At 53.5% G+C, this 24,129-nt stretch overlaps 7 protein-coding genes across 7 annotated transcripts; 3 read left to right on the forward strand and 4 right to left on the reverse strand.

Moving 5' to 3' along the window:
* Positions 1–128: 128 nt before the first annotated feature.
* Positions 129–785, forward strand: SETTUDRAFT_162803 (uncharacterized protein). The gene has a single exon (XM_008027034.1). It carries the CDS (start codon positions 209–211, stop codon positions 746–748), a length of 540 nt encoding a protein of 179 aa, XP_008025225.1. The 5' UTR covers positions 129–208; the 3' UTR covers positions 749–785.
* A 3,089-nt stretch (positions 786–3,874) lies between these two features.
* Positions 3,875–4,942, forward strand: SETTUDRAFT_87440 (uncharacterized protein; the record flags this gene model as incomplete). The annotated part of the gene is made up of 1 exon (XM_008027035.1): positions 3,875–4,942. One exon carries the CDS (start codon positions 3,875–3,877, stop codon positions 4,940–4,942), a length of 1,068 nt encoding a protein of 355 aa, XP_008025226.1.
* A 184-nt stretch (positions 4,943–5,126) lies between these two features.
* On the reverse strand, positions 5,127–9,518 carry SETTUDRAFT_88326 (uncharacterized protein; the record flags this gene model as incomplete). The annotated part of the gene is made up of 5 exons (XM_008027036.1): positions 5,127–5,554; positions 5,604–7,056; positions 7,110–9,265; positions 9,318–9,331; positions 9,478–9,518. The coding sequence occupies 5 exons, from the start codon at positions 9,516–9,518 to the stop codon at positions 5,127–5,129; spliced, it is 4,092 nt and encodes a 1,363-aa protein (XP_008025227.1).
* Positions 9,519–10,113: 595 nt separating this feature from the next.
* On the reverse strand, positions 10,114–11,289 carry SETTUDRAFT_162804 (uncharacterized protein). The gene has a single exon (XM_008027037.1). The coding sequence runs from the start codon at positions 11,230–11,232 to the stop codon at positions 10,474–10,476; it is 759 nt and encodes a 252-aa protein (XP_008025228.1). The 5' UTR covers positions 11,233–11,289; the 3' UTR covers positions 10,114–10,473.
* Positions 11,290–11,909: 620 nt separating this feature from the next.
* Positions 11,910–12,822, reverse strand: SETTUDRAFT_30901 (uncharacterized protein; the record flags this gene model as incomplete). Its single annotated transcript, XM_008026808.1, has 2 exons — positions 11,910–12,062; positions 12,109–12,822. The coding sequence occupies 2 exons, from the start codon at positions 12,820–12,822 to the stop codon at positions 11,910–11,912; spliced, it is 867 nt and encodes a 288-aa protein (XP_008024999.1).
* A 5,303-nt stretch (positions 12,823–18,125) lies between these two features.
* Positions 18,126–18,763, reverse strand: SETTUDRAFT_153378 (uncharacterized protein; the record flags this gene model as incomplete). Its single annotated transcript, XM_008027038.1, has 3 exons — positions 18,126–18,311; positions 18,362–18,689; positions 18,738–18,763. The coding sequence occupies 3 exons, from the start codon at positions 18,761–18,763 to the stop codon at positions 18,126–18,128; spliced, it is 540 nt and encodes a 179-aa protein (XP_008025229.1).
* Positions 18,764–22,342: 3,579 nt separating this feature from the next.
* Positions 22,343–23,972, forward strand: SETTUDRAFT_162807 (uncharacterized protein). Its single transcript, XM_008027039.1, has 4 exons — positions 22,343–22,616; positions 22,668–22,783; positions 22,839–23,021; positions 23,073–23,972. The coding sequence occupies exons 1-4, from the start codon at positions 22,520–22,522 to the stop codon at positions 23,748–23,750; spliced, it is 1,074 nt and encodes a 357-aa protein (XP_008025230.1). The 5' UTR covers positions 22,343–22,519; the 3' UTR covers positions 23,751–23,972.
* Positions 23,973–24,129: the final 157 nt, after the last annotated feature.

A 24,129-nucleotide genomic window follows, 5' to 3' on the forward strand; every position in this document is an offset into this window, starting at 1 on the left:
TAAACCCTCAAGTCCCTACTAGGGTAACCTCCTTCCTCACCAGTCTCATTACCGCTACCATGTTATCATCATAGTCGCACACGTATTTCAAGTCATGGACTTGCTCAATCTCGACTGTAGCTCCGACCTGAAATCTTATCAACGAAACCTCGGCCCCCGCACGCAGACGTATTGCTTCGAGGAGACCAACGATACCATACGAGCGCAAATGGACGACCACCGAGTAGATCTGCTGAGCCATGGGCAGATTGATTCCCCTACCAATCTTGCGGGTGTGTCGCAAGTGGTAGCGCAGAGTGATACTCAGCAAAGTGCCTCTGGTCAAATTCCGTCACAGCCGCAAGCGTCCGAGCAGACGCGCCGCGAGAGTTTAGAAGAGTTGAGCGACGATGATATGGCCGAGTTCCCATTAGAACTCCAAGAGGTGCTGGAAGAATGCGCTAAGATGTATCCCGACGAAGTCGATCTCGATTACTGCTACGAGATCGTTGCGGACACGGCCAGTCATTACGTGGAGGACGAAACGGGTGTCGTCGGGACCAGCCAGACTTTGAAGGAAGCCAACAAAGAAGCCGTACGGTTTTACGTAGATGAAGGATACTATGCCTCAGGCGACTCACCTGAGTACGAGGCAATGGAAGACGGCAGTCTTCAGATTCGAGTCACCACAGATGGCTCAACGGCAGGTGACGTGACTATATACATAAAAGAAGTACCTGTGAGACGAACCTTTGGTCGCAATGTATGATGGCGTTCATAGCATACTATGTTGTATTTCATACTGGCTCCAATTCATCTACTACACACTTGCGTTGTCACCACTGCAAGTCTTGATATGAATTCTTCTCTTCTGATGACCACACCAAGCATGAAGCGAGCCCAGCTCACTCAACCGCACTGTCTGGCGTCATTTCAGGCTCCGTCGGAGCTGTGATCGCTCCTTACCCAACGGCATGTTCGAAACAGTCATGTCAAGTGAGCTGGGCTAATGCGACAAGCGGGAAATTAAAGGATGTGCGGCGTTGTCTTGAGAGAATTGCCATACCCCGTACAACCCAGCTCCATATCCCCCCGCCCATCATCCTTGTACCTACCCCCCCTGTATCCGTACATGGACAGCAAGCAAAGCAAATAACACGTAGCCCTGTAACTATCAATGCAAAAGTAAGATTCCTGGATTTGCCATTTGCCCGAAGCCATTTCAATCACCCAGTGCAGATATGCCGCTCCAACATACCCCGTCATCATCAGCCCACGAACCACCACCCCATTTACCCGCACGTGTGAGCGTGTTTCACGCTCTCTCTCTCTCTCTCTCTCTCTCTCTCTCATCCACGCATTCCCCCGTTCCCTTACCAAAATAAGCGGCAAAACACTCGCACGCACACGCACAAACCCACAACCCTTAGACAACGCCTCAGTACCACCCGGGTTTGACATAGAATACCCCCAATTCACACTCTTGTGCTTGGAAAAGCCGTATCGGGAGTCTTGGCCATGTATCCATCTTGGCAACGGCTCGGCACATGTGCATGTTGCATGTTGCATGTGGCATGTGCAAGCAAGCCGGCACGCATGACGGGGCGGAGAAATTTCCACCACACACACACACATACATACATACACACATACACACACGTGTGGGACTTGCGAAATTTGGATTGATTGCGCGCGTGCGAGACGCAGCTTCGCTACTAGCTAGCTAGCCAGCTACGTAAGTACTACGACGATTTCTCGTTGGTGCCGTCGGCAGTACTGTACTGTGCCTACGCAGCGCGCTAGTACTGACGCGGGAGGCCAACGCCAAAAAAAGGGTTGCAGGTTTAGTTGGGGTTTCCGCTGTAATATCAAACGGCGCGGGATGAGGAAGGTGGGTGGGCAAGTGCCGAGGCTCGCGGGCGGCATATAGAGGCGTACTACATAGAGATGAAGGATTGCGGAGAGCGGGGTGTGGAGCGGCATTCTCCTATTCCTTACTTGATTCCTTTATTCCTGCTTGCGGGGTAAAGCAACAAGGAGTACCTTATCGATATGGGCATGTGCTGCGTGGCGATCACATCTACTTCTAGGGCTGCGGGGCGGGTGCGGTGGGTTATTTCGATGCATCGGGGTACGTAGTGAGGTTACTGGTGGGATAACACATGCCTAAGCGTGAGGATGAATGAATGAATGATTGGGATTGTTGACATGAGTAAGAACACAGCGAGACGTAAGTAATCAAGCAAGCAAGCAAGCAAGCGAAGTAGATTATACGCAACCGACCCGAAGATTTTGCGAAAAAAAAATTAATCATATATGGAAGCGAGTAAGGAAGGTAAGCGGAAAGCGTGCGATAATGTCCACAAACTAAGTTTGCAGCATGAGTCCCATACATTACATATCCAGATGGAGCCGGATATACAGTTACACCATAGCACCCCTACCCTACCCTAGTCATTCCATCCACCCATCCAATCACACATATTTCCCTTCCTACTCCTCCCTCCTCCCCCTGCATTCTCCACCGCACCGCCAAGAATCCCCCCCAAAAAAAAGAAGGGAGAGAAGAAAAGCAGACAAAACTACCAAATCCTCCGACAAGCAAAAAAAAAGAAAAAAAAAGAAAAAAAAAAGAAAAAAAAAAGAAGAGCACAAAAAGTGGAAACAAAAAAAAAGTCCATGGAGAACCCCCCTCCGCGGACACACACGACCAAAGGACTCTGATCAGACTAAGAACTATGTAAGTAGTTAACCAACCCGCTATTAAAGTGACTGTTTCAAAACTTTAAATTGCACATGCAAGGCCGAGATTGCCAAGCCCTTTTTGCTGCAGTGCCCCGTTGATCCCTGCACATGCCGCGTGATATAAAGTGTGCTGTACAGTATATTTTTCCGTGTGTGTTTTCAAGTCCGCGGGGTGGGGACAAAACGGAGGGGGATACGCGCGAGAGGGAGAGAGAGAGAGAGGGAGAAATGCAGACAAGACAGAAGCAAGCAAATCAATCAAGCAGCGAGAAAAGAAAAAAAGAAAGAGGACACGGTAAGTAGATTGAGGAAGGAAGGAAGAGAGGAAGAAAAAAAGTTGAATAAGAAATATATTTTGAGTTTGGTTACTATGTACAGTAGGTTCCGCTTGCTTGGGACCGTTTACTTAGGAAATCTAGCCATGTATGTATATTTATCCATGACCTTTTTTTCTTTCTTTCTGACGAGGCGTTTTCTGACTTTCCTTCCTCTTCCTCTTCCATTGTCTTCTCTTCCCAGCACACATCTATACCTATATAGAACTATTCACCGCACCGCACCGCACCGCACCGCACTACCTGATCCCCCCATTTTCCCCCTTTCCCCGCGCTTAGTCGTGCAAAGCGGCCAAGGGAACCAGGGCCCAGCGGGAAGTATGTACAAGTGAAAATGGAAGGAGCCAGGGGGGCCAGTGGGGAAAACGGTAATTAGATTGGGCTTAGAATATCTAGCGTTACGCTCGTTTGGTTGTTTCCAAGGGCTTGTCCCCATTTTCTGGGGGGGGGGGGAGGGGTATTTACGTCTTCTGACGTGTGATGTGTTTCTGCGCCTTGGGCCTCGGAAAGTGCATGTATGTATATGTATGTATGTATATTCGTTGCCAAGTAGACTTGTGCATAGGCCATGCATAACTGCGGCAGCGGAGCGCAAAGAAAAATAAAAAAGGGTGGATATTATTCCGTCTTTGATGGTGTGTCTTGGTGTGTATGCAAGGGTGGCTCGGTTCCTTTCTTTTTGGCCTTCCTCCTTCTCTCTGACACTGGCCTTGTTTAAATTTGTGGGAAAGGGAATTCCCAAATTTGATTTCCTTTCTCTTTCTCTTTCTTTCTTTCCTTTCCTTCTTGCTCATCGCAAAATACACCTCCAAATCATGCTTCAACTCCCCAGCCTCACAGCCGCCGTGCTGGCATTGGCCTCTCTCGCCTCTGCGCAGTGCGGCTCCGGGTCGCCCGCAGCCAGAGTCACAGGCTCAGGCGGCACCTTTATTGCGATGAAAGGGACACAGTCTCTATACACAGGCACCGACTACTACCGCGCGATCCAAAGCGCCGTCGACGGCATCAGCAGCGGACAGCGCGTGTCCATCATGGCCTCGGGCAACATTGGCGCCAACACCATAACCATTACCAGCGGCAAGACTTTCGAAGGATGCGGTACCATTACCGCGGCCATCAAGAGCGGCAGAGGCAACATCGAAGTGACGGACCAGTCTGGCGTCAACATCCCGTACTTGACCATGGCGGGCTCCACGTACTTTGGCATGCGCTTCTCCGGCGCGCGCGACCTCACGCTGGGCAAGATTAATTTCAATCTGCAGAACGGCATGGGCATCCGGTTTGATCGCGATCGCGCGGCGAATACCAATGTCAAGATGGATACTATCACGTGCAATGGCGGCACCTCGCACTGCGTCGAGACGTGGAATATCGATCGCTTGGAGGTGGGTAGCGTCATTGGCAAGAACGTCGGCGAGTGCGGATTGTTGCTGCAGAAAGTGACGAATGCGAATGTGGGACTGGTTGACTGCGACAATTGCGGTGCTGGAACGGGGTATGCGGCTCTGCGCTTTGCGAATGAAGCCGGAAAGCTGAATGGCGCCTACTCGACCAACATCCGTGTGTCGAGCGTCAAGGCGCGTGGAGGCGGTCGCGGCGTCTTTTGCGTATCGCAGTCTGGTGGTGCGGAAATCGGGACCGTCGACCTGGCCAACACCGGAAACAACGCGGTTCTGATTGAGAACTGCTACAACGTCAACATCAAGGGTGGAACGGTCAATGGCGGCGGAGAAGTGCGTTTGTCGGCGAGAACGGAATTTGCAAACAGCAAAGACATTGCCATCACGCTGCGTGTTGATGGAACCACGGTCAGAGAGAGCCCCTGTGCGGCCAACAAGACCAAGTGGAACCTCTCTGGTAACGGTGGACGGACTATTTGCTGAGTGTGTTCTGAATTTGAGGAGTGGACATGCACAATTTATTCTTGTACATATTGGTACTTCGTATATATGGAAGCAATCATTCGACAATTGTTCAGTGTCAACTCAGACTACCCTGGTAAGTAGATCCTACACTTACAATTAGTAAGGGAAGAGATGATGGTTGAATGCCATTGTGGAAGCAACATTAACCCACGCACGCCTCATCCCATCTCTTCAGCCCCTCCATCTGCATTGTTTCATACCACTTCTTCACGTATTCTAGCCCCGCATGTGGTCCGTATACCTTCTTTTCCCATTGATGTACGGGCGGCTTCAGCCCCGTCTCTAACTCACACGTGCGCATCAAGTCGCTGATCGTGCCGCCACGATCTATCGTGTCATGAGTGCTATAGCCTTGGTGCGCACGCTCGTCGCGTTGTTTTCCTCGAAGATGTGACGTGGCAGCTTCGTCGACTGCAAATGTGCGAGCATCGACGATGACGCCGTAGTTGGCCTTGGCCCCTTCAACTGTGACAAGACGGCGGTGGACTTCCTTGGCCACTTGCTCCGGGGGACGTGTAAGGGGATCGCCAAGACCTCCACCGCCCCAGGTTATCCATTCAAGAGTGTCTCCTGGAAGCTGTTAATCATCACGTTGAGTCGCTCCCGATTCAGAACTCACCTGGGTAGACGTGTATGTAGTCCTGCTTGGAGTGACACATCTCAGTATTTTCCTTCTCTGCCGCCGTGCCGTAGCTGTTGTTCCGATACAACACCTTCCTCGATCTGCTCCCTGGCTTGCCACCATTCACACCCCAAGGCTTCACCAGCCACCTATCGTCATGGATGCTAACATCTCCCTCACACAAGAATCTGTAAATCGTTCTTTGTGCATTGCCACCGCGATAGTACCCGGCACCTCCCGAGTCTGGCAAGGCTTCGTTCGCCTCGATGATGACTGGAAAATAAAGCTCGATGCTCTCAGACGGTATTGACTTGATGGCTGGAAACAGACAGTGACAGTCAGGTCCATCTCCGATAGGCCGTGCAGGAACGCCGCCAAATCCAATCTGATAGAGCAAAAAGAATTCACCATCAGGCTTGAAGCCAGAGAAAAAGAGATGTGGTGAGTCTGAGAAGCCAGCCGCGCAACGATAATCAGGGTTCTGTTGGCCAAAAAGCGCCTGCAGGATATCCATCACTCGGCCAAGGAGATGAGTTCGGCAGCTGACGGCAGCTGGGCGGACGGGACGAAGAATCGAACCGGTCGGGATCCGAACGTCGATTAGGTCGTGAAAACCGTCGTTGACAAGGGCGTGGGGATCGTAGACTGCCAGAAGATAATAGCCAATGAACATCTTGAACATTGTGACTGAGAGGTAGAAATTCATCGAAGTACTGGACTGAGGCGATGTGCCGTCCCAGTCAAATACGAGCTTGCCATTCTCCTTCTTCATGGAGCAAGAAATGGCATATGGGCCTACGCCTTGTCCGTCATCGTCGATGAAATCGGTAAAACTCGTTACTTGGTCGCCGAGTTTCTCATCGATCATGGTCTTGATAGCAATCTTGTTTTGCTCCAGTAGCCAATCGGCGGCGGCCTCGTACACTTGGGGTGTATAACGGTCGCAGAGCTCCACGACCCGAGTAGCGGCAGTGCGACATGCAGTGACAAGTGCCATAAGATCGCTACGGAACCAATCCGGCATCCTAGAATTGCGGAACATGACGGTTGCAAGACTCTCGTTGTAGACGCCTTTTGCGTAGAGCTTGACAATCGGAATCTGCAGACCGTCTTCGAAGATTGTGCCGGCATTGATACTCATGGATCCCGGGACCTTGGCTTGTACATCAGTCAAATGACCAAAGTTTGCAGCCCAACCGATGAGCCGATGCTCGTAGTATATGGGCAGAAGAACGACAAGGTCATTGAGGTGCGACACGGCACCGTCAATCTGGTAGACGTCGTTGGTGATGAAAATGTCGCCTTCCTCAATTGAACCATCCCAGCTGTTCAGAAATTCCGGGATAAAAGAACCAAATTGGCCAACCAGCATTTCGCCACTGATATTGGTGATGACGTTGAACTCGTCTTGCTGCTCGCGAATAGCCGGGCTCATCGCACAGCGAAGCATCTACAGTTGGATCAAGTCAGCATGTATCTCGCGCTTTTTGTCGATCTACTAACCAGGGTATCCATCTCCCTTCGAATGGAGCCAAGTGCAGAAGCGATGAGAGTGGCGATGATGGGTTGCTCTTTGAGAAGTGCTTGTGCGGATTCCTTGGTATGCACCGCTTTTTTCGACTCCTTCTTTTCTACAGGCCATATGAGGATATTTCCCATGGAGTCCGTCTCACCAAAGTATCCAGGCAGGATCAAAGTATTCGAGTCCATCTCCGAGATGACGGCTGGACCACGAATAATTTTGCCGGCACCACCAAGTAATGTACGGTCCCAGAATGTTGCCTCGACTTGCTTGCCTTGGCATGTAATGGTTTGTCTAGCCATGATTGCATCCTCGCATGGCTCTGACGTGTCAGATTTTTCGATAGGCTTCAAGGTCACTTCTTCAGAAGCATCAATGACTTTGGCACGCAAGCGCATGGTTTCGATATCAGTATCGGCATTCGCAAAGCCAAATTGTTTCTCATGCGCCTTATTAAACCTATTGCGCAAAGCTTCGAGTACGTTTGGTGAACCATCAAGCTCACCAGGATTCATGTCAACGGCAAGCGTCATGGCCTGACCTTTATATCGCATGTCGGCTTGATATACGACATTCAGTGCAGCGTCATCGTTTGCAAGCGAAGCCTTCATTTTGAAAATACCGCTTTCTCTGAGACGATGTAGCGTGTCCTTGAGCTCCGTTACGCAAATCTGTGAAAAATTGCGGATGAACGTGCAGCTCTGCTCATAAGACATTTTTGTAATGGCATCGCCCTGTGCGCACAGCACTCCAGGAGACGGCGGAACAATTACAGGCCACGAGCCCAGCAGCTTACCCAGAGCGTTGCCATGGAGAGGCCCAGCCCCACCGAGTGCAACGAGGGCAAAATCTCTTGGATCATAGCCTTGTTCAACAGAGACCAACCGAAGAGCGCCATGCATGGACTCGTTGACAAGATCAATGATACCTTCAGCAGCCGATACAGTGTCCATGCCCATCTGTTTGGCGATGGACTCGACTGCTGCAGTGGAGGCGGCAACGTCGAGTTCGAATTTGCCGCCGAGCAGCTTGGACGGAAGTCTCCCCAAGGCCAAGTTGGCATCCGTAACGGTTGCTTGGGTGCCGCCTTTTCCATAAGCGGCAGGTCCCGGCGTTGCACCACTAGATTCTGGCCCCACACGTAGACTCTTGGTGAAGTCGTTGTATACAGCAATAGAGCCGCCTCCGGCCCCGACCGTATTCACATCGACGGATGGTGCGCGCACTGACAAATGGCCGACTTCAGTCTCCTGTCGGATGATGGCGTTGCCTCCCGAGAGCAGAGCGCAGTCAGTACTTGTGCCGCCCATGTCAAAAGTAATCAGGTTCTTGTAAGGTGTCTGTTTGGAAACTAGATGCGAGACGGCCTTGACGCCACCGGCTGGGCCACTCATGAGGATTCGCACAGGCGTTTCGCCCGCCAGCTGCAGCGAAGTCAGGTCCCCATCAGACTTTAGTATACGAATGGTATCGGTGTCGTTGGAAAGCTTCTTTTGGAGATTCTGCATATATGTTTTGACTATCGGCTTGACTATTGCATTGGCGGTCGTTGTGGCGGTGCGCTCGTATTCTTGTATTTCTGGGAGGACGTCGGTTGACGTGACAATCTCGATGTGCGGGCCAAATTCTTCACTTAGAATAGACTTGATCCGCTTTTCATGGGTGTTGTTGGCGAAGGAGTTGAGCAGCGACACGGCAATTGCCTGTGGCTCTTGCTGCTTGAGGTCCTGCAGATCCTCTCGAAAGCGCTCTTCGTCAAACTCGGAATAGACGCTGCCGTCAATCTTGATGCGCTCCTTGGCTTCGACTGTTCTCTCCAGAGGTACGAGGGGCTCGGGTTGGTGGTAGTTCATCCAGGCGCCGAGCCCACCTGGTATGTGGCTCCGCCTGACGGCGAGGATGTCCTTGTGGCCCTTTGTGACGACCAGGCCGCACTTGGCGCCCTTGCCCTCGAGGACGGCATTGGTGGCGGTCGTGGTGCCGTGGTGGATGTATTCAAAGCTACCGTCCCAGCCGTGCCTGTCTTTTAGTATCTTGCGGGCCTGCTGCACGCCCTCGTGCACGCCAATCGACTGGTCGTGGACGTTGGTGGGGACTTTTGTGCGGATAGCCTCTCCAGTGGGGGTAATGACGCAGACTAGACTCGGTTAGGTGCTGAATTGTAGAGGGCTGCACAGCCAAAGGCATACCGTCGGTAAAGGTCCTGGGCGTGTGTCAGCCGCACGTCGGTAACGGTCTTGGGGGGGTGGCGCCTGATGGAGATGCGATGCATAGCCAGACTCGAGCACTGGATAGCGGCTGTCGCGGGCGCGTTGCACAGCAAGTCTTTGGTAGCGGCACACTACTCACCCTCCAACATCAACACCCAGCCTGTATCCTGGGACAGCCATGGTGGCGTGGCGATGGCTGGGCGTGACGGGCGACGGGCAGCTATATAAGCATCGACGGCAAACGGGCCCTCTCGCTGGCCGGCGCTGCGTCATGCCTTAACGATGCTTTTCTGGCCGACCGACGACGGGCAACGGCAGCTAACCAAGTCCCAAGACTTGTTATCAATTGCCCCACGGGTGCTGCTGTCGCCTTAGTGCAGCGATCGACTCTGTACAGCACAATCCACGCGAAGCTGCTAGCAGCACCATTACGCAAGGCCGCCGTCTAAGGAGCGCACACAGCGCCGTCGAATTTTTGGCTCCAATAACTCACTCTGGGCCTGGCCGGCGATGCGCGACCGACACCGACATGGTTGCTGGCGTGCGGGGCCCGCCGAGTGGAGTCTCGATTCTGATTCGGTTTGCGGCCAGTGCCAGTGGACAACAGCCGTCTTGGGGCCTGGGATGGGTGTAGGGCGCGCGAGGGCTGCGAGAATTGCCCGTTGCCGTTGCAGTGCGCTGCATGACGTCGAGATAGCTTCGTGGTGGAGAGAGAGGCGAGAGAGGCGAGAGAGGCGAGAGAGGCGAGAGAGAGAAGCGGGCACGTGCGTCGTCATGTGCTGCTCCGCTCCCCCCGATGGCCATTGATTGCTATACTCTGGCTATGCTATACTCTGGCTATGCTATACCATCGCTGTCTATACCCATTGCTACACCGCACCGCATCGCTAGCTCGGCCCCAGCTTCGCTGCCGCTGCCCGTTGCCGCTAGCAGAGCCTGTCAGCCCTGTGTAGCTTTCACTTTTGTCGGCTAGGGAAGACGGCCCCTTGCTAGTGGTGACCTGGCATGTGCATCCTTGCTATACCCATGTTATGTAATATCCGAAACTCTATCACGAGATGTTGTGTATCGTTGCCTTCTACCCCATCGCCCGGCTACCTTCGTCCGTCCTCCCAAGCACACACACACATACGCCTTATCGGGCTGCCAGCATCTCCACAAACTTATCTCCCAGTGCATTCGCCGCCATGGGGTTGTCTCCGGTCACCAGCTCTCTGTCCACGGTGATACTGCCCGCACTCTTCGCAACGCCCTCCTGCATGTCAGCCCCCTCTTCCCTTAGCCCACTCTCCACCTTGTCAATCTCCCCTCTGAGTATCGTCTCCATGACCTTTTCCTCGGCGTCCGACCAGCTCGTCATCTTGTAGCCCTTGTACTCAAACCTCTTCTTGGGCCCGTACTTGGTCGACAGAAATGCCCAGGGACCGTGGCAAATGGCTGCCGTCGGCTTCGACTCGGCATGGAAATGGGACAGCACTCGGCCCAGCTCCGCATTGTCGCCCAGATCCCTCAAGGGCGCGTGGCCGCCCGGGATGAAGACGCCGCTGAACCCCTTGAGCTCCTCATCGCTAATCTCAGAAAACTTCCTTGGCCTCGCAAATCCGTTTTCCCTCTTCATCCTCTCAATCAGCTCCAGTTCGCGCTGCTTCTCGTAGTAGTTGCCTGCAAATGCGGCAAGCGAGACGCTCAGAGGGTCTGGTGTGGGCTCTTTGCCTTCGGGCGAGGCGAACGTGACTTCATAGCCTGCGTCTAGGATCTTGGACAGGGGCTTCGCAAGCTCCATCAGAAAGTAGCCAGAATCCTGGGAGACTGTCTTTCCATCACTGCCCGTGTTGTACAGGGGAAACGAGCTGGCGTCGGAGAGAATGATAAGGACCTTTTTGCTTGGCGCCATTGTGATTGTATGCAGGTGTTGTCGTTGGTGTTTTTTGTTAGGTTGAAGAGAGATGAGAATTGAAGGGCATCTGGTAGTGTTGTCGAGGTTGAAAAGATGACCATGTGTTTTGTTGATGAAGGTATTGCTGGTTTCATGCGCAGGTCAGTATGACGTAGCCAAATATCGACGCGCTGCCAACGTCACACGCAACTTGACAGCCCAACTGGTTATGTGATCTTCTTTGCAATGCCAAATCCGTAATTTCATTACCGGACGATCTCGGCATATCAGCATGCTGCAAGTAGGTGCAATGGCTACGTTCCTTCCCTTTTCGGCGCTTCTACAATGCATGACTCGTGCATCTCGACTTCGTCTACACAGACTAAAACCGTTGGGACAGCATCGCTCAACACACAGCTGCACATTTAGCAGGCATATTCCAGGGCGACTAGAATTTTCGGCATTCACCTAACCTAAACACGCTAGCACACGCAAGGGGAAGGAAAACCGAACAAGACATGGAGTAGGTCTCTCCATGGATACTAGATAGAGGGCAAAAAAAGTCAAAGTGGAATGTCAAGCGAGACACAACATGGACATGAATGTAAGCATCTAGTCGAGCAAGTGGAGATGCAATAGTCGCTCACAACACATAGTGGGTCTTATCTAGAAGAGAACACGTTGAATTTCTTACATTAATCGTGACTGACGGTAGGATCCCAGGCGCAAGGCTCATATACTCCTAGGTCTAGACTCTTCATGTCCTCGTGCGTGAGCTCAAAGTCAAAAAGCTGGGTATTCTCCTCGATTCTCGACTTGGTAACAGACTTGGGAAGCGGCACAAAGCCCTATCATGGTTAGTGCATGGTTGTCTGTATCAAATTGCTTACATACCATCTGCAAGCTCCATCTCAGCAAGACCTGCGAAGGTGTCTTGTTGTACTTTTGCGCAAGCGACTTTATCAGCGGATCGTCGTTCTTTGTAGTCCGCACGAGCGGTGAATATGCTTCGCACAAGACGCCTCGCTTTTTGCACCACTCGACAATATCAGGGCGTGCAAGCCAAGGGTGGAGTTCGATCTGGTTGACGCTAATCACACCACCCTTTCCTTTACCCTCCTTTTCCTCCGTCTCCTTGATCCAGGCCTCAAGCTCATCCAGATGATGCACGCCGTAGTTGGACACGCCGATGGAGCGTATCTTGCCAGCTTGTACACCCTCAACCAGCGCTTTCCATGCGCCTATTCGGTTTTCCTTGCCACCGTATGGGCTGTGTAGTAGGTAAAGATCGACGTAATCAAACCCAGTAATCTGCAACGTATTTTCAATGTGCTTTTTCGCCGTGTCGTATGACATTTCCTTTGGTGGGATCTTTGTCGTGAAGAACAGCTCCGCCCTTGGAATTCCAGACTGCTTCATTCCCTGCGCAGAAGGGGCTTCGTTCTTGTAGGCTACTGCCGAGTCGACATGGCGATAGCCGACTTTGAGCGCATGGTGAACCACATCTGCAGCAATGTCTGCAGGCGTCTGATACACGCCGTAGCCGAGCACAGGAATCATGTAGCCCGATGGCATCGAGTATTGGGAGTTGATGCTCAGACCCGCCATGGTGGCCGAAGAGGTGTGAAAGAAGCGTGGTGACGCGGTGCGGGGCAGTTGAGAGCTCAGGTGCAGGACTCTTCTCAGAGCAGTTTGCATGCTATTGCTGGGTGAAGAGGGAGAGGTGCATGTGCCGTGTGCAATTGGGCTTTGTGAGTTTTAAAGCATCAATTGTACACCTACTGACGCATCAAGTACGCAGCCTGCGGACATACGGGCGGGCTGCGGAGATTTCGGGAATAAGGCATGCGGACCAATCAGCCACGCGCACTGCTCTCGGTGGATTGCGCCGGATTTTCGGGCTTCGTCGGACTTGTCAGAGCTCGCCATGACAACGCCCTCGCCTTCACGACTTGGCCGCATACTAATTAGTCGCACAGCTGCCTTGCCGTCTTATGCCACCATCCGCCCCAGAACGGGTCTATTAGTGTCCATTTCCCACATCCATGTCCCACAGCGCCGGGATATGCGGCACAGCATGCAATTAACCCGGAGAGCACCATCAACCGGTTAAATATCTGCCGTCTCCTATCACGCTCGAAGCGCTTATCTCAGCCGCTCGCATCTTCTTTTCTCAAAGACTTGGACACAAGCACCGCGTCTATACGTGCCATGCGTACCCTGGGCGGCTTCGCGGGCCTCAGCTGCACGGAACCCGAGTCGACGGACGCCGTAAGCGCTAGAAGGGCCGAAGAAGATCTGGGGAACATGGCAGTACAGAACGCCAGTGGGGCGAAAAGCACAGGTCGAGACGGCCAGAAGCCACCTTGGGTGCCTATACAGGCTGACAGGACCCAGCCCATCCCCGGCTTTTCTCTCTGTGCTCTGAGATGGTACCAAGAGCATGCTGCTGCTCCGAGGACGTACCTGCTTACAGGCCTGAGTCCATATCCATATTCACCGGTGGATTGACGTAGGGTTTGGCCCTCCTGCAGCGTCTCAGGAGCAGTCTCGCGGTTTTAGCCTTGGCAGAGTGTAGGCGCCCAACACTTTTCTCACATTAGCCGAAAACGCGCTGTGCAACCGACTCTCAAAGGTCTCAGATCTCAGGTCTCCGGTCTCCGATAGTACCTCTGAACTGGTGGCCCATCTCAGCGGTGGCTTCAAGCTTGGTCCTACTGCCGGCGTGTGAACAAGGGGACCGGCCAGCTAGAGACATCATCAGTCAGCCATGGACGAGAAGAGGGTGGCATGCTGACGCGCACGTGCGACATTACCTCACGAGTCTGTTCAGAAATCTGCCCCCGCCCGACAGACGCTGCATGGTGCGGCTAAATGGCTGCAGTTCAACAAGGCCATCATCATTTGGCCAAACCCATTGTTCGAATCCATACAAAAGGGGACACTTTGATCATGGGCACACATGTTGATCATAATTACATGTTTGCCTCGCCATGTTCCAGCAGTTTGGTCCTATAATTACCTTGTCCACCTAGTTCTATCTGTTGACCCATGCTCTCGGTCATGGCTCTATTGGGAGAAGCTTGCGCATGCATGCTTTTCTCACGACTCTCAGCTTGTCGTCCGTTCGGCAATGCGGAGGAGATCCCGTGGGACTGACCAATGCCACCAATGCCACCTACGCCGAGTACGCCCTGCTGCCTCCCGCGCTCCCTGCTCGTATTGCCATTGGATGCTAATTCTCCAACACGAGGCCAAAGGCTGCTGTCGGCATTCAACAGCCAGCGTCTGACACTTCGGTGACTTCCGAGCCACTGCAAGATGCACCCCGACTGGTGGACGTGGGGGTGAAGCACGCTTCCTTGACGCTTACCATCCATCTCGTCACGTTCTGGAATTCTCAACAAAGACAATAAGCAGCCTATCAAGGCTTGCAGAAAAGCCATGGCTACGTCAAGCCCTAGCCCTTCCCTTGTTTCATTGGATCCTTCTGCTGCAAGGCCGCTGCCAGCCGTTCTAGCTCTCAAAGTAGGCTTGACCGGGCCGCTGGAGACTTGGAAGAAGAGCCAGCCACGCGCACAACGAACCGGCCTTGGACACGGTCCGCGGCAGCGTTAGCGAGCGGATGCAAGTATGCTTACTGGGGCTGGGACCTGTGGCACGCAGGTTTCCTCTTCTCCGAGTAAGCTGTGAACCATCATTTGACGAGGCGAAAATTCATATTCATCACATTTCCTACCCAGCGGACCAGTCATATGTAGAGAACACATTTTCCTACTCTGCACTGGTTTGCATTTCCCTACGCCTTGTGCCCTTGCAAGCCTTAATGGATGACGTAGAGTCTATACTGGCACACGTCAGACCATATTGGGGCTGCTATGGATGCGTTCAGACTAAACGAAGAAGAGTCTAGGCAATATGCCGTCAAAAGCTCCAACTTGCGAGGTTTCTGCTTGCGACGTAGGCGAAGCGTCGTTCGGTGTTGTACATCAAGAAGGCCCTGATTTGACGGGTACTGCAGTATGGCAAGCAGAGCGTCCCGTCCCGTTGAACGCACTGTACCATGTACGGATCTTGTTATTGCCGCGTATCTGATGCAATACAGCCTAAGCACGAACAATCTGTAGGTCTGCTCGATGTAGAAGGCTACGAAGCGATTTCACAGCCATTGGCGCTGGCTCAATCGGCCAAGACAAACTCCCATATATCCTCCTCTCGCGTCTAGGCCTGATCTCAGCACACTAGCATCATAAGCAGTATATTGGCACTTCTAAGGACATGCCCTTCAGCTGACCAGATAGTCGATATACACTAGCATGAACGTATAACGCCGATCTCATCCAATCACACCGACCAAACCATGATCCGATGCCTTGACGATCTGCCGAAGAAAACGATCTCGATCAAAGGGCTGATTAGGAATGTGCAACTACCACCGTCAGACAATAGTCATGCAGGGGCGTGTCACGATCGCCATAGGCAAGGAGCTACGTACGTCGGGCATGCAGTATGCGAGAGCCCCCCTAGCACAAGCTGCCCTGATGATCCTTTACACACGACAACAATAACACGCCTACGTACATGCTCGCGTGGGAGAGGGAACACCATAGCGTAGCCTACACGTAGGGCTGCCCCATCAGCTAGCCATGCACGTAGCGTAGCGTAGCACACAGCACACGAAACCCCCAAATGCCAGTGTCGATCACGCCTACGTCCATCACAACAGCACCATGTATGTACGCCAACACCCAGATGGCAGGCCGCTGCCGTACCACCAAACGACCGCGCGTACCGCTTCCACCAAGCGCACACGCACCTCGCCATGCTAGAAACGAAGTTCAGACTAGACCAAAAGCAGCAGCAGCAGCAGTAGCAGGGAGGGGGGGTGTCATTCTTGCTACGTACCACACGCGCACACGCACACGCACACGTTTACCCTGGACACGCACCAGCGAGAAAGAAAAAAAGTTTCTCTCTCTCACGCACTCGCTCACACCCTCACACCCTCACTCACACAGTCACTCACACGTGCCGCAAAACCGCATCAAGCATGCGCATGCGAGGACGCTGTGCCGCACACTAGCGACCCTGTGCCGCACACGACGCACACGCACACATGGGACAGTAGAGGAAAGCAGAGCACACACACAGAGTGTGTTCTTTGAATACCGAATCCACAATTTGCACTATCGACGCCCTGGAAACGGGCCGAATACGGCACACACGCACACACACACACACATAGTTTCTACGCAAACGGAGATGCAGGCGTAAACGCGTGGCCCCTCTTTCTCCTTCCCTCCCCCCCCCCCTATTTCCATCTTTTCCACGCGTGAGCAAGATACTTACATACTTAGATATTTGGAAGCGCTGCCGGCGCGGCTTGAGTAGGTATCCCTGCGCCATGCATGCATACACACGTGATACGCTTTGCGCCAGGCGCGCGGAAAGAAAAGAAGTAAGTAACCTACCTAGCCGTGTCAAAACTTCCAGCGCGTGTGTGTGGATCTGGAAAAGCGTGGTGAAGAAGAAGATGGTGATGATGGTGGTAGTGGTTGTGCAGAGACAAGACGAAATGAGATGAGACGAGACGAGACTGGACTAGACTAGACTACTTAGCCAAGAGTACATACATATATGTATGTATGTATCAATGTATATATGTATGAATGAAGATGTATATGTATGCACAAACTACGCCACAGTCCAACAAATAAAACCTAGCCGACACCGCTACCAAACGTAAACCTGATCTGGACCTGATCTAGAACTGTGGAACTGGAACTGAGACTACAATCTTACTCTCGTACCTATCCCTCCATCTATCCACCCATGCATCCCTTAGATTCCCACCTCATTCACACAGTATAAAAGTATATATGTAACCACCTCACATCACCATACCATACCATACCTTCCCCTACCTTCTCCTCACACGCACACATGTCCCCCCCCCCCCAAAAAAAGGCACAGTATAGCATCTAGGCCAAGTCGCCTTTGGCACTGGGGACATGTTTGTTGATTGCGGCGCAGTTCGCACGAGTCGGGTCGCAGATTGCGGCGCGGTAGTTCATGCGGGGGGTGTTTTTTTTCTCTCTCTCTCTCTCACACACACACACACTCACTCACTCACACACAGTTTCTCTTTTGGACTTCGGTAATAGGACTCGTTTTGGGGATAGCGGCTGGGTGGCTGGATGGACATGTGTGGGTTCAACGGTGTGTGGGTATGTGCTGTGTTGGGTAAGTACAGAGGCAAAGAGGCAAAAGGGAGGCCCCGCAATTTGTGGGGAGGAGAAGCGGATGTGTGCACTGCATGTGGAGAGAGGGGACATGTTTCGGGTATGGTTGATTGATTTGATTTGATTGATTGATTGATGGAGCGTCGCATAGCGACTCTCTATGGGACAAGACGGTGTATTTCCGCCTGTCTGTCTGTCTGTTCATTCATTCGCCTTGCAGCAGCGTTTTTCTTTTCATGTATACAGGAGAAGCGAAACGGGTGGAGATGTAGATACAAAAAAGAATGTAATCGTTACTATGTAGATGGAGGGGTGGGCGGGTGGTACATGACTTCTCTAAGCAAGGGTATCAAGCAAGTAAATAAGCGAGTAAGTGGTAGTAGAAGAAAGAAACAAAGATGGAAAGGCATAAACGGCGTGAGCCTCTAGGTAGGAGAAAAAAAAAGGAGGGCGATGCTGAGTCGAGCAGTTACTGTGCCTCAATCTCGCATTGCAAGCCGTCCGTTTTTTTCTTCGCTGCCGTCTTTCTGGAATAACGCCATGTCCGTGCTGCGGCACATTGGTTGGAAGCATCCCTAGGTAGTCATTGGAGAAGAAGAAAAAGAAGAAGGAGAATGATGAAGTCATGATGAATGACTTTCCCCGTAGAATGGCAAAGTAAAGCACACATCATGTGTGTAAGAAAAGGGGGCCGTTACTTGACGACGGCTCAACAGGACTCATTGCGTAGGGAGCAAAGCCGTGCTGAAGATGAGGTTCGAACTGGGAGTAGGGTATTGGCGGGTGGTCCATCATTTGCCACTGACGCGAGCATTGGCGAGCAGTCCATTTCTCTTGGGCGCCGAATTCCAACATCTGTCAGGTTGGTTAGATGATTTGCTTCAAAGAATACCGACAGTGCACACCTTTTGGGAAATGATTTCAAACTTGTTTTGCACCCAGTACTCGTGTGCCATGCGCAGTGCTTTGCGGTCAACGTCGGTCCACACGCGCATGCGTTCTCTTAGGCGCTTGTAGCGCATCTGCAGGGCGGGTATTTGGTAAGACTTTTGGAGTTCTGACTGGAAGCGGGCGGCAATGTCTTTCCACGGCATCGAGTCTTGTTCCTTGAGCTTGAGCAGCAGTCGGTCTTCGTCACTCAGTTCAAACTGGGATGACGTCTGCGAATCCGAGCGCTTTCTTCGCTTGGCGTTGTCGAGAGCTTCCTCGTCGTCGTCATGGTGCCTCTTGATGCTGTGGGAGCGAGGTGTCTCTTGAGGTAGAGGGGCGATGGGCGTGTACATGCGCCGGGGTTGCGGCGAGGCCATGTTGTGGGAGGGTAGTTCTATGGATGGCTCACTGACGCGAGGACTGTGAGTGAGGCCTGGGAATGCTTGGTAGTAGGATTCAGCGGCCCCGTCCCTCCTCCACACCTCTTCCACCACTCCAGGACTCCCTCGTGGCCGAGCGCCTACCAGCAGCAGCAGCACCACCACCACCACCACCACAACACCCTCGCCTACCCCGCCCCGCCCGCTTCACCCCCCCAAATGTCCCCCCAGTCGCTGCGCCCGTCCATGGCCCGCCTGCCAGAAAGCCCCCTGCCCGCCCACGACGTGAACCCGGGCCCGTCGTCTGCCTGGTATGGCCCCTCTATTTCGGCCCCCGACGGCCCTAGTGAGGTTTGTGCTTCACTCTCGCCGCGACATTGGCTGCTCACACGCTCCCCTCTAGCCCGCCTACCCGGCCTACACCAACTACATGTCCTCCCATGCCTCTTCTTCCATCAACCTGTCGCCCTCGACCCCCGCCTACTCGTACACGGCCAAGCACGCCCTGCCCACCGCCCAGCTCGACCAGTCCGTGGCAATGTCCCCAGGTACAGTCTACTCGCGAGACTCGGTCGTGCCCGAGTCTGCCAGTCCGCCAGAAGAGACGCCGTCCGAAGTACGCAGCGCACTGCACCAGTCAGCCTTCCGCCTTGGCCAGCCGCCTCACCTGCTGGATCGAAGCCACGCCAGCTTAGCCTCGCTACCTTCGGCAACAGTCAACTTCTCATGGAGCATGAATCCCCTGGGCATCCAGTCCAACTTCAAGTAGAGTCGACATGGCGGCTGCTCGTGGGCGGGGTGGTGTAGGCGGCGTGCGAGTGTCGAGGGGGCCGCCTCAGTCATATTTATCGACATGGTAACGGCCACCCGGGCTGGCGGGCTGGCGGGCTGGCGGTGCAGGTCACTGTCTAGTGCGTCGAGTGCAATGGCCGGCCGGGTGGGTATGCTGGTATGCTGGTATGCTGGTAGGCTGGCGGGCTGGTGGGCTGGCGGGCTGGTGGGCTGGCGGGCTGGTGGGCAGGATTGGCAGGCCTGCATGTTAGCGCCCCGGGCTTTCACCCTGCCTGTTCGCCTGTTCGCCCGTCGCCCACCCCCCCGGCTGCGTGCTGCGCTGCGTTGCGCTTGAGCCGCGACTGGGCCAGCCATGCCGTGCCATGCCGTGCCATGCAGCGCCAGTCGACGGTTGTGTCCGGCCCACACGCTGACCCGGGACGCCATGCTGGGTCGCTCCATGTGCTGGTCGTGGCCGTCGTCCTGGCGCCGCTGTCGTGGTGGTGGTGGTGATGATGATAGCGTCGCCCGTCGATATCAGCAGCCCCCGGGGCCTCTCCCTCTCCCTCGCCCTCGCCCTCATATCAGCCACCCGCGCCTGTGCCGGCGGACATCTCACACTGCCGTCCAACAAGGGGGGGCACCATCTCCCCTCGACTGGTGCTGGACTCAACTGTGCCGTGAATTGGCATCAAAGACAGCAAATTGCCCCGCATGCGGAGCGTCAGCGGCCACCCGCGGATTCAAAGGCGCTTAAATGCCTGCTTGCGGCGGCTGCCATTGGCCGCTAATGCCGGCTTCGGTTGGCTAATGGCCGCTAATTCGCCGCTTCCGTGCCACCCGCCCTTCCTTCCAACTCACCTCCTCCCCCTTCGCACTCCCCAAACCACCATTCACGCTCCCCAGCCCTCAACCATCACTGCCACCGCCAGCTCCCTCGCCATATCGCCAGCCGGTGCGCGTGCTCGTCGCATCGACACTCGCCCCACCTCGTGTGACTTGGCCGTCCAAACCCGCCCAAAGCGACGACGAGTCCGCTGCTCACTGGACGTCACCCCCCACCACACTGCCTGCCATCGCCATTAGTCCTCGCTCGCGGGCTGTGCGCTGTCGATCGGCTAAAGCCCATGGTCCTGCAGCTCTCGATTCCGCGAGCCCCGCTCCCTTGCGGTCTCCCGTCTGTCTTCTCTGCTCCTCAGAGTCGCCTGCTGCGTCTGGCCGAATCCCGTTGGCGAATGCCCACCATGCCGCCAAACCCTCATGACCTGCTGGTGTGTGTGCGTGTCTATTTTTCACCCATAGCGGATGCCTCGATTTGCCGTGGCGGCTGCGCGTTAACCATGGCCGCCGCACTGTGCCGCCGACTGGAGCATCCCCTACACTGCCTCGCCAAGTTGAATACAGCCACTCCTATTTTTTCCTGCCGTTTCTCTTGCTATTCTGAGCACCGTCGCCTCGTCGCTCAATGCAATTTGCCTCGCCTAACCTGCCTCCCTCTCCTTGGCTTTTCAGCGCTTATCAACCCAAGCATGGCTCGACTATAGTGAAAATGCACTGATGCGTGTTGCCAACAACTGCAGCAGCTACGCCGTAAATCAATCCATGGACAACCGTTGTGGGGCCTGTAACCTCGTGTGCCCACAAGACGGCACAGTGACGCACTGTGGGACTCAGACCACCCAAGTCACACGTCTCAGGCTCCCCAGCGCCGCAGTAGCCCTAATCGTGCTCAGGTACATTAAAAACCATGGGATTTACGCTAAACTGCTACACAGATACGAACAAGACTGTCAGCCGGCTCCGCACATGCCGCGTTGGACGCCTTGCAGGCCTTACTCGATTCTTTATGGCTTCTCCCGGAAGAGGCGCCAGCCGAACCGACAGACTCTTGGATATTATTCACAGCAGTGAAGCATGGCCAACGTGTTTGTGCAACATGATACCCATGGATGTGGGGGTTTGCTCTGGCGGACCGGGCCACTCCGACTTCGCATGCCGTACGCCATGAACCTATGCTGATAGAGGCAACGCCCTTCAAAACAAGAGTCTTTTCTTCGACCGCCCAATTCGGCAGTTTACATTTAGACGAACAATGATTTACTGGATAGATTATCTGCATTTCAGCCATAATCCTTCACTATACTTGGCCCTAGCAGCACAATCCGCAATGACTAGATTCACACGTAACAGAAATGGGACGAAGGCCTAGCCCATGTTGACAGGAAGCTTGGTAGTAAGATTTCAAATCAGAATACACCAAACGAAACAACCGTCACTTCCCTTGTACGTTTCTCGCTGTCTGTGTTTCCCACTTATGTCCAAAATCTCAAATGACAAGGCAGACACCAACCGGATTTTTCACGAGGAGCTCACACTACGGATGTCGTAACCATCAGAACGCATTGCGTGGCACAGACACAGTCTTAATGCGCTACTGCTTCAGGTAGTGTCTCAGCGTGCTTTGTTCACTTGCAACTCGCAACCAGTAGCCTGGTCACATGATATCGTTTGGGCTGAATCAAGTACACCCGTCCATCCATCTATCCATGTCGTTGGAGTCTTTTGGTTGGAATGACACAGTGACGCAGTGGTACCGTGGTTAGTATCCTCATTCGGGTTTTTCCGTGGATCGTTGGATTGCGGGGGCTAAAAAGGCAGGTCAGCCTTGCATTCCCGTGTCAACCCCACCGCCCAGTCCCAATCGGGTTAGCCCGGTTAGACCCTGGTAGCTTGCGTAGACGCGACACCAAGCTGAGCCACACTTCACCATCGACACAATCGCGCTCCATCTTTGTCCTCCTCATCGCTTATTACCGCATCCTGTAGCGACCTCTGCTTCGATAACATCTCGTATTCTCATTCGACAACCCGCCAATCGCTCCGGCACACAGTGCCAACACTTCGCTTTGAACCCCAACACGCCGGCGACAGGCGGCTGGCCTATTGCTGTGTAGCCGTCGCACCCCACCCGTCGTTCCGAACATGCAGTTCAACCTCTTCCACATCCTCGGTGATGTCTCGCACACCTGCTCCAAGCTCATATTGATATGGGCCATACACTCAAACAGCAGTGCAGAGGGTGCGTTTGTCCGACTTGTTGCCAGGCTGGCATCGTGGCTGACTTTGACAGGCGTTTCGCTCATCACCCAAGTCCTCTACGCCCTTGTATTCGCTACGCGCTATCTCGACATCTTCACCTCCTCGGCGACCAGAGATGTATGGCACACATGGAACTTCTCCCTCAAGGTACGGCGACTTCGGATCTCCGCCCCCCGGAACAAGCACGTCTAACGGCTTCTAGATCTTCTACACCCTCTCCTCACTATACATCATCTTCTTGATGACAAGCGTGTATGCGCGCACAAGAGAACGGGAAAAGGCGTGGAAGTTTGGCATGTATTGTCTGGCCGGTAGCCTCGCCATTACTCCTTTTTGGTATCTCATCTTCAAGAGCACCGTTATTGGCCACAACAGTTTCCTCAAGGTTCGTCTTATTCCATTTGATCCAATGAATGACGTGCTAATGCGACAACAGGTCCTCTGGGTCTTTTCCGAAATCCTCGAATCCGTCTGCGTCATCCCCCAACTCCTCCTCCTGCGCCAGACTACTGTTCCGACCGTCATTGATTCCTTCTACTTGGTCGCGCTGGGTACATACCGCTTTCTATATGTTCTCAACTGGATCGTACGCGGCGCCAACGAGTCGCACTACCACGATCCCACATCATGGGTCTGGGGCTCGATTCAAACAGCACTCATGATTGACTTTGCATGGGTTTACTGGACACGCCAGCGCGTCAAGCTCCGACATGGTGGAGTTGTCGACTCGGACGACCTGGGGAGGGGATGGCTGGTTGGACGCTTTATCGGCAGGAAGAGCATGGACTTTGACTACGACCAAGAAGCTGGAGGACAGCGGAACGACTCTATTCAGCCGCCGAACAAGTGGGGAAGGCGAGGCATCTCCGTGTCTGCTGACGAGGGCGTCGAGGGTGCGCCAAATAGCAGCAACTCAGAGAGGAACCCAGAGACTCAGCCATTGGCAGACCCGGCCGCATTCGAGGATGAGAGTGACGAGGATGCGCCACTCCCCGCTGCGTCTGGTACCGCGGCCTCGGTAGCCGAACAGAGTGGAGTGCGAAGAGACGAATGGGACGATGATGTGGACGAAGATGCGACCGAGCACGATGCGCAATCAAAACCCATCAAATGAAGTCCCCCCATGTAAAGGGAAATTACGTCATGGACGGGAGCACAACAAGGTTTAACTCGAAAAGTTATTTCTGTACACTATGTATATTGAAACTTTGTCCGTCTCGCCCTACTTTGTTATTGTTCTCGGATGAGGATGTTCTCTTTTTTTTGGTTCCATCTCTTATTTTAGAATCAAGTTTCATCATCATCATCTTCTTCTTCTTCATCGTCGTCGTCGTCGTCGTCGTCGTTATCTGCATCTGCATCCGCATCATCTCGGAAAAGCACTATGGATTATACAAAAAAATATATATCTTTGAAAGTTTCCATAACTATGTGTACAAAAGTAACTCGATGAACATTGGACTCATAAACATATCGTGTCAAACGTTCCTATT

Source organism: Exserohilum turcica, assembly GCF_000359705.1.
Source record: "Exserohilum turcica Et28A unplaced genomic scaffold SETTUscaffold_2, whole genome shotgun sequence".
In the NCBI taxonomy this organism is placed as follows: domain Eukaryota; kingdom Fungi; phylum Ascomycota; class Dothideomycetes; order Pleosporales; family Pleosporaceae; genus Exserohilum; species Exserohilum turcicum.

Bases quoted from the DNA above. Each gene is read 5' to 3' on its own strand.
- SETTUDRAFT_162803 (XM_008027034.1), top strand. From the start codon at position 209: ATGGACGACCACCGAGTAGATCTGCTGAGCCATGGGCAGATTGATTCC.
- SETTUDRAFT_162804 (XM_008027037.1), bottom strand. From the start codon at position 11,232: ATGGCGCCAAGCAAAAAGGTCCTTATCATTCTCTCCGACGCCAGCTCG.
- SETTUDRAFT_162807 (XM_008027039.1), top strand. From the start codon at position 22,520: ATGCAGTTCAACCTCTTCCACATCCTCGGTGATGTCTCGCACACCTGC. The intron at 22,617-22,667 runs GTGCGTTTGTCC...TGACTTTGACAG, and splicing joins CTCAAACAGCAGTGCAGAGG to GCGTTTCGCTCATCACCCAA. The intron at 23,022-23,072 runs GTTCGTCTTATT...ATGCGACAACAG, and splicing joins GCCACAACAGTTTCCTCAAG to GTCCTCTGGGTCTTTTCCGA.